Source organism: Ursus arctos, unplaced genomic scaffold, assembly GCF_023065955.2.
Source record: "Ursus arctos isolate Adak ecotype North America unplaced genomic scaffold, UrsArc2.0 scaffold_18, whole genome shotgun sequence".
NCBI classification, from domain to species: domain Eukaryota; kingdom Metazoa; phylum Chordata; class Mammalia; order Carnivora; family Ursidae; genus Ursus; species Ursus arctos.
In genome coordinates, this window is record NW_026622852.1 from 28,302,071 (window position 1) to 28,314,278 (window position 12,208).

At 50.5% G+C, this 12,208-nt stretch overlaps 1 protein-coding gene across 6 annotated transcripts in view; it reads left to right on the top strand.

The window, feature by feature from the left end:
- The window catches only part of CCDC180 (coiled-coil domain containing 180), a 74,132-nt gene that overhangs the window by 5,959 nt on the left and 55,965 nt on the right, over window positions 1-12,208 (top strand). For 5 of the 6 annotated variants that reach the window (XM_048222996.2, XM_057313608.1, XM_057313609.1 and 2 more), the window contains exons 4-11: window positions 3,942-3,993; window positions 4,252-4,347; window positions 5,762-5,952; window positions 8,854-8,942; window positions 9,930-10,042; window positions 10,854-10,982; window positions 11,082-11,192; window positions 11,316-11,411. In XM_048222996.2, the coding sequence (XP_048078953.1) occupies window positions 4,279-4,347; window positions 5,762-5,952; window positions 8,854-8,942; window positions 9,930-10,042; window positions 10,854-10,982; window positions 11,082-11,192; window positions 11,316-11,411 (798 nt within the window). In that variant the 5' untranslated portion in view covers window positions 3,942-3,993; window positions 4,252-4,278. Of the gene's footprint in view, window positions 1-3,355; window positions 3,540-3,941; window positions 3,994-4,251; window positions 4,348-5,761; window positions 5,953-8,853; window positions 8,943-9,929; window positions 10,043-10,853; window positions 10,983-11,081; window positions 11,193-11,315; window positions 11,412-12,208 lie in introns of those variants that run through there. The other variant, XM_048223001.2, reaches the window with a different exon arrangement.

Consider the following 12,208-nt stretch of genomic DNA (forward strand, 5'->3'; position numbering starts at 1 on the left):
ACAATCTACCAGAAAAAATGGGCAAAAGATTTGACCAGATATTTCATAGAAATACAACCAAATGGCCAAAAAGTATATAAAAGGTTACACAACATCATTACTCACCAGGAAAATTCAAATTAAAACCACAATGAAACACCACCACACATACACCAGAGTGGCTATAATAAAAAACACTGATGATGCCAAATGTCAATGAGGATGTGGAGCAACTGGAACTCTTATGCGCTGTCGAGGCATAAACACACACAACCACTTGCAAAAACTGTGGTAGTATCTGCTAAAGATGGACTTACATGTACTCTATGACCCCAAAATTCCACAGTTTGGTAAATACCCAGTAGAAATGCCTATATATGTTCACCATGCTAAAGAATGGTCAGAGCAGCCTGATTTGCTAATTTTCCAAACTGGAAACAACCTGAATGTGCATCAGTAATAGAAAGAATAAATAAAATGGGCATTTTTAAAATAATGGGGTGCTATACAGAAATAAAAATGAACTTACGCCCACATTCAAAAATGTTTGGAACTTTACAAACATAATGAAAGAAGTCTGACATAAAGGAGTACGTTCTGTATGATTCCATTTAAATGAAGTTCAAAAACAAGCAAAACTAATTCAGAATTGAGAATATTTGTTATCCTTGGAAAAGAGAGGGCAGTAACTTGGGATGGGTAGATGAAGGGGCTCCTGGAGAGTTGGTAACGTTCTATTTCTTGGGGGTACTGGTTACCAGGAGTGTTCCTTTGGGTAATTTATTAAACTGTATACACTTACACTTTTCGGTATGTATGCTATGCTTCAACATGCAAATCCAATCAGTTTGATCCAGAATTTTCTTCTGGTTAGTACCAAGGCCAGATGGCAGAGCGTTTAGTCCAAGACTCTGGAATTACATGATCTTGATTCATATCCTGGATCTAACCTCTTTCCATCTTGGAGACCTTGGCCAAATTAGTCACTCTCTGATCTTCAGTTTCTTCATCTGTAAAATAAGCTTATTATGCTACCCTGCCTATAATTATTAAGGGGATTAAATCCTCTCGATAAATATTAGCTCTTGTTGGTCCTTTTTGGTCTTCATTCTGTGGGCTGTGGAGAAGATGGACAATGACCAGTGGAAGAGGAAGGAAAAGGATGACACTCTAGTCAAGAAACATTTCCGGGGTGCATGGTGGACTCGGTCAGTAGAGCATGTGACTCTTGATCTCAGGGTTGTGAGTTTGAGCCCCACGTTGGGTATAGAGATTGCTTAAAAATAAAAAAATTAAAAATTAAAAAAAAAGGGAGACATTTTCAAGGTGAAGACTGAGGGGGAAGATAGGACGGTGAGGTGCAGAAAAAGAGTCCAAAGGCTTGGCTCCACTAAGGACCATTCCTTGTCTCTCGCTTGCTGCTCACCTCTAACATGGGACAGGGACTAACCAGGTGACCTCCGGCTGGTTAGTCTTACGGCTACCACATTGCAGAGCTGGAAGGGTAAAGCAAATGGCATCCAAAAGCCAAACACAATTCCCATGTTTGATCCAAACTCAAACACAAAGGCCCAGACTCAGGACTTAAGGGAGGTAAATTTTCAGTGCTGAGACTATGGGTTATTTTTACGTTCCCCCTGGAATATTTTTCTATTTTCTACAATAAGTTTGTTGCTTTCTCAGAACAAAACACTGTGCATGATATATCTATGCCTACCTATTTATATCCATATATATAAAAAATAAAGAACAGCCAGATTATAGATGTGCCAGAAACTAGAATCCAGAAAACATCTGGAAAGGGAAAACACTGTTTCTGATATGCAAGAGCCAAGCCAGCAGGGTGTCCTGGGACAAGACAGAGTATAGATGACTTCAAATCATTCCTCCACATTTCCTATTTGAGGGGGGTGGAGTGGGGAGAGGGAGAGAGAGAATCCTAAGCAGACTCCATGCCCATCATGGAGCCCGACACAGGGCTCAATTCCATGACCTTGAGATCATGACCCCAGCTGAAATCAAGAGTCGGATGCTTAACCGACTGAGCCATCCAGATGCTCCCACATTTCCTAGTTTTTACTGTGGTTTTCACCCCTTCCCGCAGTTATCTACACTTTCCTTTTCTTCCCGCTAAAATTAGTCCAACCTTTTGTTACAATATTTCACCTTGTTAATAAAACCCAGTGCCAAAGAAGGGTAATAAAAGGGTTTTCTACTCACTGTTTCTTAATTTCTGAAACTAGTCTGGATGGAATGATCACTTATTGTAGGAAGTTGTCCTAGGGTGCATTTACTAGCAATTGGAACAGAGATCTCTGCTGAGTGGAGGGATTTTCCGGGGAGCTGGGGACCCTGAATATATGAGAAAGCCTCAGCTAGGCTCAGTGATAACCGCAAGTAGTGTCAGCTCTGGCCACGCAGGGCTCTGGCTGGCTGTGCGGGAAAGAGACAAATCTAGGAGGGTCAGACCGGGACATTCCACGTAGTCATGCATTTACCCAGGGAGCATTCACTGTGTCTGAATCTTGTGCAAGACACTGTGCGAAGGGCAAGCGAAGCCGAATCAAAATTAGTGAGACATAACCTGCCCTTCAGGAAACACCTACTCTCCATGTTCTGCTCTCCTGTATTTGCCAGCAGCCAGCATGCAGGCACACCCAGAGAGAGGAGAGGGGACGGGGGCGGGGGGGGGGGGGCGTGAGTGTCTGGGACACTTGTCCCTGGTAGTGGAAGGCTGGCTGGCTCTGGGATGTGTGTAGACGGAAGGCTGCCAGCAGAGGAGCAGGATGAGGAAGGCCGGGGTGGGGGGGCAGGGGGGCAGGGGGCCTATGCAGGAAGAGTGGGGAGCTTGCTGAAGCAGGGAGGGGCAAGGTGGGAACCAGACGGGGGAGCCTCTGTGGTCGTCCAGGACGGGGAGTTGGATTTGGCAGGGGCTGCCGAGTTGGGTGCAGGGGGGGACTTCTGAGCCGGAGAGAGGGCAGGTCTGAGCGGTATTTTAGGAGGGTTATGTGGCAGTGGTGGGGAGGACGAATGGAACTCCAAGTCCTAGAAAATCGTCTTTTTATCATAATTCCATACAAGCCTGAGGCCTGAATTCGGAGCCTTCAACCACATAATCCGAGAAAGAGACGGTCTTTCTTAGAGGTGGGCTCAGCTTCCTACTTAGAGCCCAGCACTGTGCTGATTCTCGGCACAGCAGAGGTTGGTTTTAACCAAGCAAAGAAGATGGGATGGATTTTCTTGACTACCATGGCTCGGAGTTGATCTCCTGTCTCTTTGAGTTTTCAGAACAGTTAGTGCGCTGCTCTGGACGCTCCTGACAGACCTGAGGCTCCCCCTTGCACCGAGGAGAAACCGGTAGCGAGAGAATGGGTTCCTAAATTTCACCGCTCCGGGTGGGGCGCTCCCGTTGCTAGGGGCAATCTCCTCCCACCTCGGAAAGGAAGTGGGGGCGGGGCCAGCGGGGTTCCTGCCCCTCTGCGTTGCCTTGGAGACCAAGTGCGTCCAGTTGCAGTTGAGCCTGAAGGGCCCTGGCTGACTTGAGTGGTGCCTTCTTGCAGGTGGGGCGTTGGGCTTCTGGGCGCAGGACCTCCCTCCATCGGCCGGGCTTGGAGGGGATGGCCAGGGACTGCTCCTCCCCCCCCCCCCCCCCCGTAGGCTGGCGGGGCTGGTGGCGTGAGAAGAGCCTGCTGGGTCTTCTCAGGATACAGTAGGTGCCTAATTAGCATGGCTAGAGTCAGACTGCTCCCTCCCTCCACTACTCTGTCTCTGTGTCCACTCTTGGCGGGGAGTGGCAGAGGAGGGAGTCAGGGGTCCTTGAACCGTGTTCAGCTCCAGATTGGGGGTTCAAGGCCAGGTTGAAATCCAGGTTGACACCTTGGGCACGTTGATTTTTCCCAGGAGAGCTTGGGAGAGTGAAGCACAAAACAATAACCATTTATTATTATTCTTTGCCCCCAAAGTCCCTTTCGGATTTGCACCCTGCGCGGTCCGTGAGTTCTGTTCTTGCCTGAGGTTTGTTTCCTTTTTGCTTCTTTGTCCCTCTCCTCTTTTTGTTTAAAATAAAAACCCTGATGCCTGAGAGGGGCCCCATGCTTTTCCCAGAGCAGCAGGGTGGGTCCCACAGGTGGGTCCAACCCCAACCAGGTTGCCTGGGTGGGCCTTGTCCTAGGCGGAGGACTTGTCCTGGGGGTGGGAGCGTCAACTTCTCAACCTCGGTCGGAACGGAGACCAAAGCCCAAACAGGATTCCTGGACAATGAATTCCCAACAGGGGCGTTCAGCCAGCGGCCAAGTCAAGATGTCCTCAGTGGGGAAGGTGACCCAGGTTCCCAGCGGGAAACTCTACCAGCAGATCTTTGAGGCTGAGGTAGGTGTGTCCCTCTGTTACCCACTTCCCTCTCCTCCCCAAACTTCCTCCCTCTGAAGGCTTCTTTGCCTGGGAATCCAATGAAACAAGGCTTTGAAATTGCTTCGATTTTAAAAATAATTATTTTTTTTTATTTAAAGATTTTATTTATTTATTCGACAGAGATAGAGACAGCCAGCGAGAGAGGGAACACAAGCAGGGGGAGTGGGAGAGGAAGAAGCAGGCTCATAGCAGAAGAGCCTGATGTGGGGCTCAATCCCAGATCACCGGGATCACGCCCTGAGCCGAAGGCAGACGCTCAACCGCTGTGCCACCCAGGCGCCCCTAAAAATAATTCTTATTGGTTCTTAAAACTTAGGAATACAAAATTAGAACGTCTGTTCTTGAAAATTAAAAAACTTACATTAAAATGTTAATTAAATTAAATTAAATTTAAACTTAAATTATTCAGAAATAGCCAGAATTAACCAATGGATGTCTTGGGACCTTTTTCTATGCACAAAAGAATTTTTAATTTTTTCTATTTAAAAATGGGTTTGATTCTATACCAGTGTTTTGAAACCTGCTTTTCCCCTGTTAACAGTTTCACACTGACCTTCCCCATGCCAAGGGGTATCCGGGTACTTCGGGATGTTGAGAGGCTGCCTAGTTGTGAATCTAGGACTTCCCCTCATGTATTAAAGTAATGCTCTCTTGACAACCATACAGGTTGCTGGAATTGCCTTGTGTGTATGAAAACTGCACAGACAAGAACAATATCTTACTGTACTGCTTATTTAAAAGGGATTTGCGTTCCTACTTTGAGCCCTGAATAATCCTTTCTGTAGAAGGCTTGGAAATTATACAAGTATAAGGAAACCAAAGAAACAAATGACTCCCATGACCCTGCTGCCTGGAAGCATCACACAATTCTTAACATTTAGCACACTTTCTCCAGGTCATTTTTCTGTGAGTTAAAAATTTTGAGATCACATGGTATAATTTTAGTTATAATTTATAATTTATGCTTTTAATTGATATGTTTTATGGTTTCTCATAAGCATTTCCCTGTGTCATAAAAAATCCTTTGTAAGCCTCTTTCTTAATAAATGCCTAACATTCCATTGAAGCAACATACCAAGTTTACTCAACCAGTCTCCTATAATTGGACAGTCCCATTTTTCTAATTCCTTGTGATTATGAAAGATGCTGGGATAAGCATCTTGGCCCTCATTAAGATTTCTTAAGAGATACAGTTCTAGATGGCTGAATATTTTGGGGGAGTGCATGGTTCATACCCTGGGGTTGAAGGCCTCCCTGCAAAGTGCCTTCCTGTTGGCAAGTTCCCCCTTGACCTTATAAGACTGCGTGGTCAGGCTGTGGTGCTGGGGAGCCTACTGCTCTGACCCCCCACTGGGATCTTTTGTGGATTCAGGCGCAGCTGCTCCGCTCTCTGGCGGCGTCCAGGAAGCGTGCCTTGGAACGGTCTATGACCCCCAAGAATGGCAGGAAGCCCTTGATGAAGAAGATGGATATTCCTGAAGGGGAGATGATGTCTCCCCGGCAGCAGAAGTGGGCTCACAGCCTACCCAATGACTGGGTCACGGAAAACCCTGTTCTCTACAGGTAGGTCCTGGGGTCCACACTGCACTGCCACCCACTGGGGGTGGCTTGTCAGAGTCTTCAAAAACTCAGGAAGATCTCACTGGGTGTGAGAGGAGTGCCAGGTAGGAATGAAGTCCCAGGTGCCTCCTCAGAAAGAGAGAGGTAATAGCCCCTATTTTGCAGGACTGTGCTGCTCCCTCCCTTCCTCTTCCTCCTCCTCAGTAATGATTGAGTGCCTAGGACCAGGTACTGGGTATGGGAACCCATCCTCCTGGAACTTGAGGCCTTGATAGTAAATAAATAAGCAAGGCCCCCCAAAGGTGGGAAGACTCTGACCCAGAGGACGAGCGGTGGCACAGAGGTCAGGAAAGCCCCTGAGGAGGGGCCTCAGCTGAGACCAGAGGATGAGGGGAGGGAGGCATGGGGCAAGGCTCTGAGGCAGGAGGGGCTTGGTCCACTCCAGAAGGCTGAAGAAGTCAGTGGGCCTGGCGGGGGCTTGGGGGGAGAGGGGTAGGAGATGAGGCTAGGAGAGGCCTGCGGACCGCAGTCAGGATTTTGGACTACTGAAGTGAGCAACTGATTTGCCTTTTGAAGGCCTTCTGGCTGCTGTGTGCAGAATGTAGGGAGCTGCTAGAAGAGGCAGGGAGGCCTGGTGGGGCTGCAAGACAGAGAGTAGGGTACTTCACGTATATTTTGGAGGCAGAACCCACCAGACTAGGTAGTGGATTGGATGGGAGGAGAGGGCTCCTGAGAGTCCTGGGTCTGTGGCTGGAGTGCTTGCGTGGACGGCCGAGGGGCCATTCCCTGAGATGGGCGCATATGGTATTGGGGCCGGAAGACCGGGAGTTCCCTCTGAACCTCCACGCTTAGAAGTTGAACTTGAGATTCCTGAGCATGCCATTTAGCTCCCTGAGCTCAGACTCCTCAATTCCGGAAAAGGAAAGAAAAGGAAGAGGAGAGGCTGCATCTACCTCACCGGGACGCTGGGGAGAATGTAGCCGGAGCTGAGCTTCCCTTCGCTCTGCAAGCTCCGCACAAGCCACAAACCCTTCTCTGGTCTGGACTCTGAAGGGGAAGTCGGTCTTTCTCCACCTGCCTTTGCTTTCCCTTTCACCTGCCTTGGGGCAGAGATTGACCTAATGCTAGGTAAAGGTCTCTGCCCTGACCTACCTTTGACTTTTCCTAGGGAAATCGCAGGCTTCTGACCCTCAGTACCCTTAACTACCTCCAGAGGGGCAAACCCACTGGCCACCCAAGCCCAGACTGGAGTCAGTGTTCTCTAGCCCCTGTGCTGATGTCCAGTGCAGGGGTCCAGAGGCACAGATGGCGGGGGCCTGTCGATGCTACCCCCACTTGCCAGGAGGATGGTCTTGCAGCCTGCCTGTGACTCTGGTGCCCACAGGGTCTAAGCCCCTTCTCAGCTGACCTGAGAGTTACCTGTGCCTCCCAAGGGTCCCCTCTTCCCCAGGGTTTAGCCTAGGACCACCCATTATCCCAATAACCAGATCAGTCAGGAACTCTTAGCCCTCACAGGAGAGTGTTTTAGGAAAGACACATCTCATGGAGGGTGCTCGCATTGTGCTGTGTTTGCTTCCTGGGACAGATAGACAAAGCCAGCTCTGCCCTGGACACAGATCCAGAGGACAACTCCCTGTGGCTTGTGGCAGGAAGAAAGATGTGTTTGTAACCTGCCAGGCTCTGCCGCCCTCAGATGACTAGGGTCCCCAACTCACCATTGGCATCTCTGCCTTGTCCCCTTCTTGAAAATTCAGCCAGCCAAAGCCAGCCAATTTATGTGTTCCTTCACCCAGGGCAGGGCCTCAGGATGAGGAGCCCAAGGTAGGAATAGATCAACAGCAGCATGAACCAAGTCCTGGGGTCAAGTGACCAAGAAGCCAGAGCCATCAGCATTTCCTGTAGTCAGAACACCTGGGCTCCCACGGGCATCTGATTGACAAGGTTGAAAGACCCACCTCTGGAGGGTCAGCCAGGCCCTGCAATCTTCCTCGCTGGTAAGGCTGCAGTGAGGACTACATGAGAAATGACTAGAAAGCACTGCACGTGTGGGGGCCCTGAGGAATGGCAGGTGTCATTGAGACCTGTTGCATTTCTGGGCTGCTTTGTCCTGTGGACAGTGCATTCAGGGATTTTAATTCCAAAGCTAAGGTCATGCTCACCCACCCTGCTCCTTCCTGCTGAGATAGTTTGTCCTGGGTCTCAGCTTTCTCCTCCCACACCCAGACCCCATGGACCGTGGATCTTAGCCTCACACACATGGGTCGGGGAATCTCAGCTCTGCTTTGTACAGTGACTTCTCTAAGCCCCCTTCCCCCATCCTGGACAAGGGGTTACCCCAAATGCCTCATAGGATGGGTTGCCCCAGGAGCAAATGCTGAATGCCTAGCACCGGCCGCTTTTCCAGGCGGGTCACGCCCCTTCTGGCCCTCAGTGTTCCCATGTGGAAGTGGTTCTTGCCTACTACCTACACTTGGTTTGCAGCCAGAGCAGAAGCAGATCCTGATTTCTTTTGTTTGTTTGTTTTTAAGATTTTATTTATTTGAGAGAGAGAGAGCATGAGCGGGGTGAGGGGCAGAGGGAGAAGCAGGCTCTCCACTAAGCAGGGAGCCCGATGTGGGGCTCAATCCCAGGACCCTGAGATTAAGACCTGAGCTGAAGGCAGATGCTTAACCAACTGAGCCGCCCAGGCGCCCTGCATCCCTGGTTCTTGTCTAAGGACTATGGTGCCTGCTGGCAGCAGATGTCTGTTGGGAGACTGGCATGGCCTTGGGGCTGTCTGGGATGTGGAGGGGCTAGGTTATTGCCGATACCCAGGGTCCCTCTGAGGACTCCCTTGTGGGCCAGAGCTGCCCTGGTGTGGGCCAGGGGCCTGGGGGTTTACTCTTTCCTCTGTTTATGCTTCAGGGAAAAGGAAATAATCAAGAAGAAAAAAGCTCAAGAAAGCGAGAGCACCATTGCTGCCCGGGAGGTCCGGGGCCTCATGGACACCATCGGTGAGCCTCTGTTCGACCGTGAGGGCAGGCCCGGCTTTCTTCCCTCAGCCTCCTTCCCTGAGCCTCTTCCCCTGGGCCTTCTTCTCAATACAGGGAGCTGGGGAGGGGGCAAGGGGCTCTGCACACTCGGCATTTACCGGTGAAAATCATTTGGTAACAGAGGTTGCTTGCTTTACTGCGATATCACAAGAGGATTTCAATCTGCATTGTCTTCCTTCATACTGTGGAGGAAGGCTCTTCTTTATGATTAAGAAATAATACGTGCTCAGTATAAGTAATCCCTACACGCAACGTGGGGCTCGAACTTACAACAGACACCCCCTAATACACGCTAACTGTGGAACAACAAAGGAAGGAGATAGGCAGAAAGCAAACACTCTGCCTTCACAGTAGCACTGCCTCGTCCCGAGGATGGCCCCCACCGCGGAACCACACGGGCCGGGCCGTAGCTAGGTTCCCACACAGATCAGGGGACAGCAGAGCTCAGGGCGGGAACGCAGAGCCTCGGGCAGACGGCCCGCATCCAAACCCCTGCTCAGCCGCCGACTGCATTTGCTCTTGAACGCCCTTGCCTGAGCCTCCTCACTGTGAAACGGGGCTGGTAAAACAGAACCTGCCTCTCGGCCTCTTCAGCAGTGGCAGAGCAATGCCTGGTACGGGCTAAGTGCTGTTTAAGTGCTGGCTATTCTTACTTGTGTATGTATGTGCTTCTATAAAACTCTTAAAAAACATAACTGTCCCCATACTATACGTCCATTTGGAAATGTTTCCTGGCATTTAACCGTAGATGCGAGACTTCATGTCTTATAGCACTTGGGGAGCACCTTGGCCTTTTCTCTTCTTCCTTAAGCGTCTGACACTGTGGCCTGGTTTGGAGGTCCATCTTCTGAACCAAGGCACTTTCTGCCTTGCTGACTTTTCCTGGGCACTGTCCCCTTGCATCAAAGCTCCGAGGGCAGCCTCCTCACCTCTGTTGTTCTCCCCCAGTTCCCGAGAGGACCTGCACCGCCACCCCAGGCACCACGGGAATGGACTCCAAGAGGCAGGGCTATGAGAGAGCTCTGGGGAGCTTTAAGGAGGAGATTGCTCAGATTGGGATGGTGAGAGTCCTCCCTCTCTCCCCTTTTGTTCCTGGGCCATTCCCAAGCTGGGCTTGTCACTGCACCCCCAGCTTGGAGGTCCTGAGTGGCTCACCAGCTGTGTAGACGGAATCAGTAGCCATGTTTGAGTGGCTCATTATGAGTGCTCATGATGAGCTCAGCTCTCTAAGTCGGGGACCATTATCATTCCCACTCTACAGGTGAGGCCCAGAAAGTCTTGCCTGACTTGGCACGTAAGGGACCAGGTGGGAACTGGACTCCAGGGCTGATGCCAAAGGCCAGCCCTTGAGCTCCCTGCTCAGTCCTGCTGGGGGTGCTGCTCTTCCCACCCCCTGCCAGTCATCACTTCACTCATCTGTCCCGTCTGTACATGAGCTCTACCATTGTCCGGGCCTCTGTGGCTTTGGTCATGCAGCGTAGCTGAGCCTCAGTTTCCTCATCGGAAGTAAACTCGGAATTCTCTCACTGGCCACTTCTTTAATGAATATTTGTTGAGCCCCAACCACGGGCCAGGCCTGATGTCAGCACCTACTCCAGAGGGTGTGATGAGGACCAAGTGAGTCTGAGGACGAGGGCCCAGCCCAGGGCAGAGAGCCCAGCACGGCATGTGACTGAAAGAATGGTGCCTGCCCTTGTGCCCTGGCTGTGAACTAGTTAGTAAATCCTAGCTCCTTAGGTCTAGGGAATGGTTGTTAGTTTTGAGGCCGGACCACAGCTGGTACTTCCCCATCACGGGGCCAGGGGTGGGGGGAAAGGCAGGGCTCTCTGGTGGCATTGATACCGCAGCCGTTGCTCTACTGGCCTGTTTTAGGAAATGGAACCTTTCATCTTGGAGCCAGGAGCACTTTTTTTAAAAAAGCTGGCCGAGTCTGATGAAGACATTGACAGACTCTTCCAAAAGGTGGAAAGCGACACCCACCTGGAAGACTACACCATCCAAGTAGGGGTTCCCTTGTGGCCAGGCCTGCCCCACCTGGGTCCTGCTCCTTCCCTCCCCGTCTGTCTGTCCTCCCAGGCTGACCCAGGCTTCTTGGCATAGACCCTGCTGGAGCTGTGGGATCAGGTGGCTGAGAAGTTCCAGTTTCAGAAGCAGGGGATCAAGGAGCTGGATGAGGCCCTGTATGAGGCCGAGTTCTCCCGGGCAGATAAAGTGAGTTGGCCGGCAGGTGGGCCTGTGGTGATTTTCACCTGTGGGATTTGTGAGGCATCGTCTGTGTCCTTTCAGGTCTCCAGGAAAAGAGAGTCGCTAACAATAGCACCTTGTTGTTTCTAGCTCAAAAGCGTGTTGAAGAAATATGTGGAAATCATAGAGAAAACTTCCTACCTCATGCAGCCCGACGTGTACAGGCTGATAAATACGGAAGCCATGGTGAGTGGTTTGCACGTGCAGGGGATCGGCCCACAGGGGGAGCGGGACCGGAGGATGCCCCAGAGTCCCTAACTTTTATCCACTTGATAAAAGGGGGGGGGGTCAGAGTTAGTAGCATCCTGGGGACGTTTCATTGTGTGACTTCCACATGCTTATTTTACTCACTGTAGCATCTGGCACTTGCTCCGTACTCCATGTGCATTCATCTCATTTAATTTCACAAAATCCCATGCTGCCAACAGCATTATCTTCATATTATGGCTGCAGAATTAGAGGTTCAGGAAAAACCTGCTGGTGCCCCCCAGCTAGGAAGTATAGCCGGCAGCAATCCTCAGGTTCCAGTGAAAATTGTTGCTGGAATTTCTACCCATTGAGTCTGGCAGGTTCTCACCCTTGCTGCAGGGTGGTGCCTCGAGCGCCGTGGGCACTTATGGCGGCATTTGGCTGTCGCACTCCTCGGGGGCATGGGAGAGACTGCTGTCATAAAGGAGGCAGGCTTCTAAGTAGCAGAACAGTGCCACACAATGAAGAATGGTCCCCACTGCCATGCCAAGGATGCCCAGGGGAGGATCTGCGGAAGAATGTTCTAGCTCTGGCCTCATTGGGTAATTGGGTCTTCATTCTCATCACCGCCATATGTGACTGATCCCTGATGGTGTGAGCACTCTGCTTTTGGAAAAAATTTATTAAAAAACCAACAACAACAGTTAAACACTAAGAGCTCACGAGACTGCTTATCTCCAGTGAACTGAAATCAGCTTCTTTAACAATCTGGTACGGTCTTGGGGCTGGGTTGA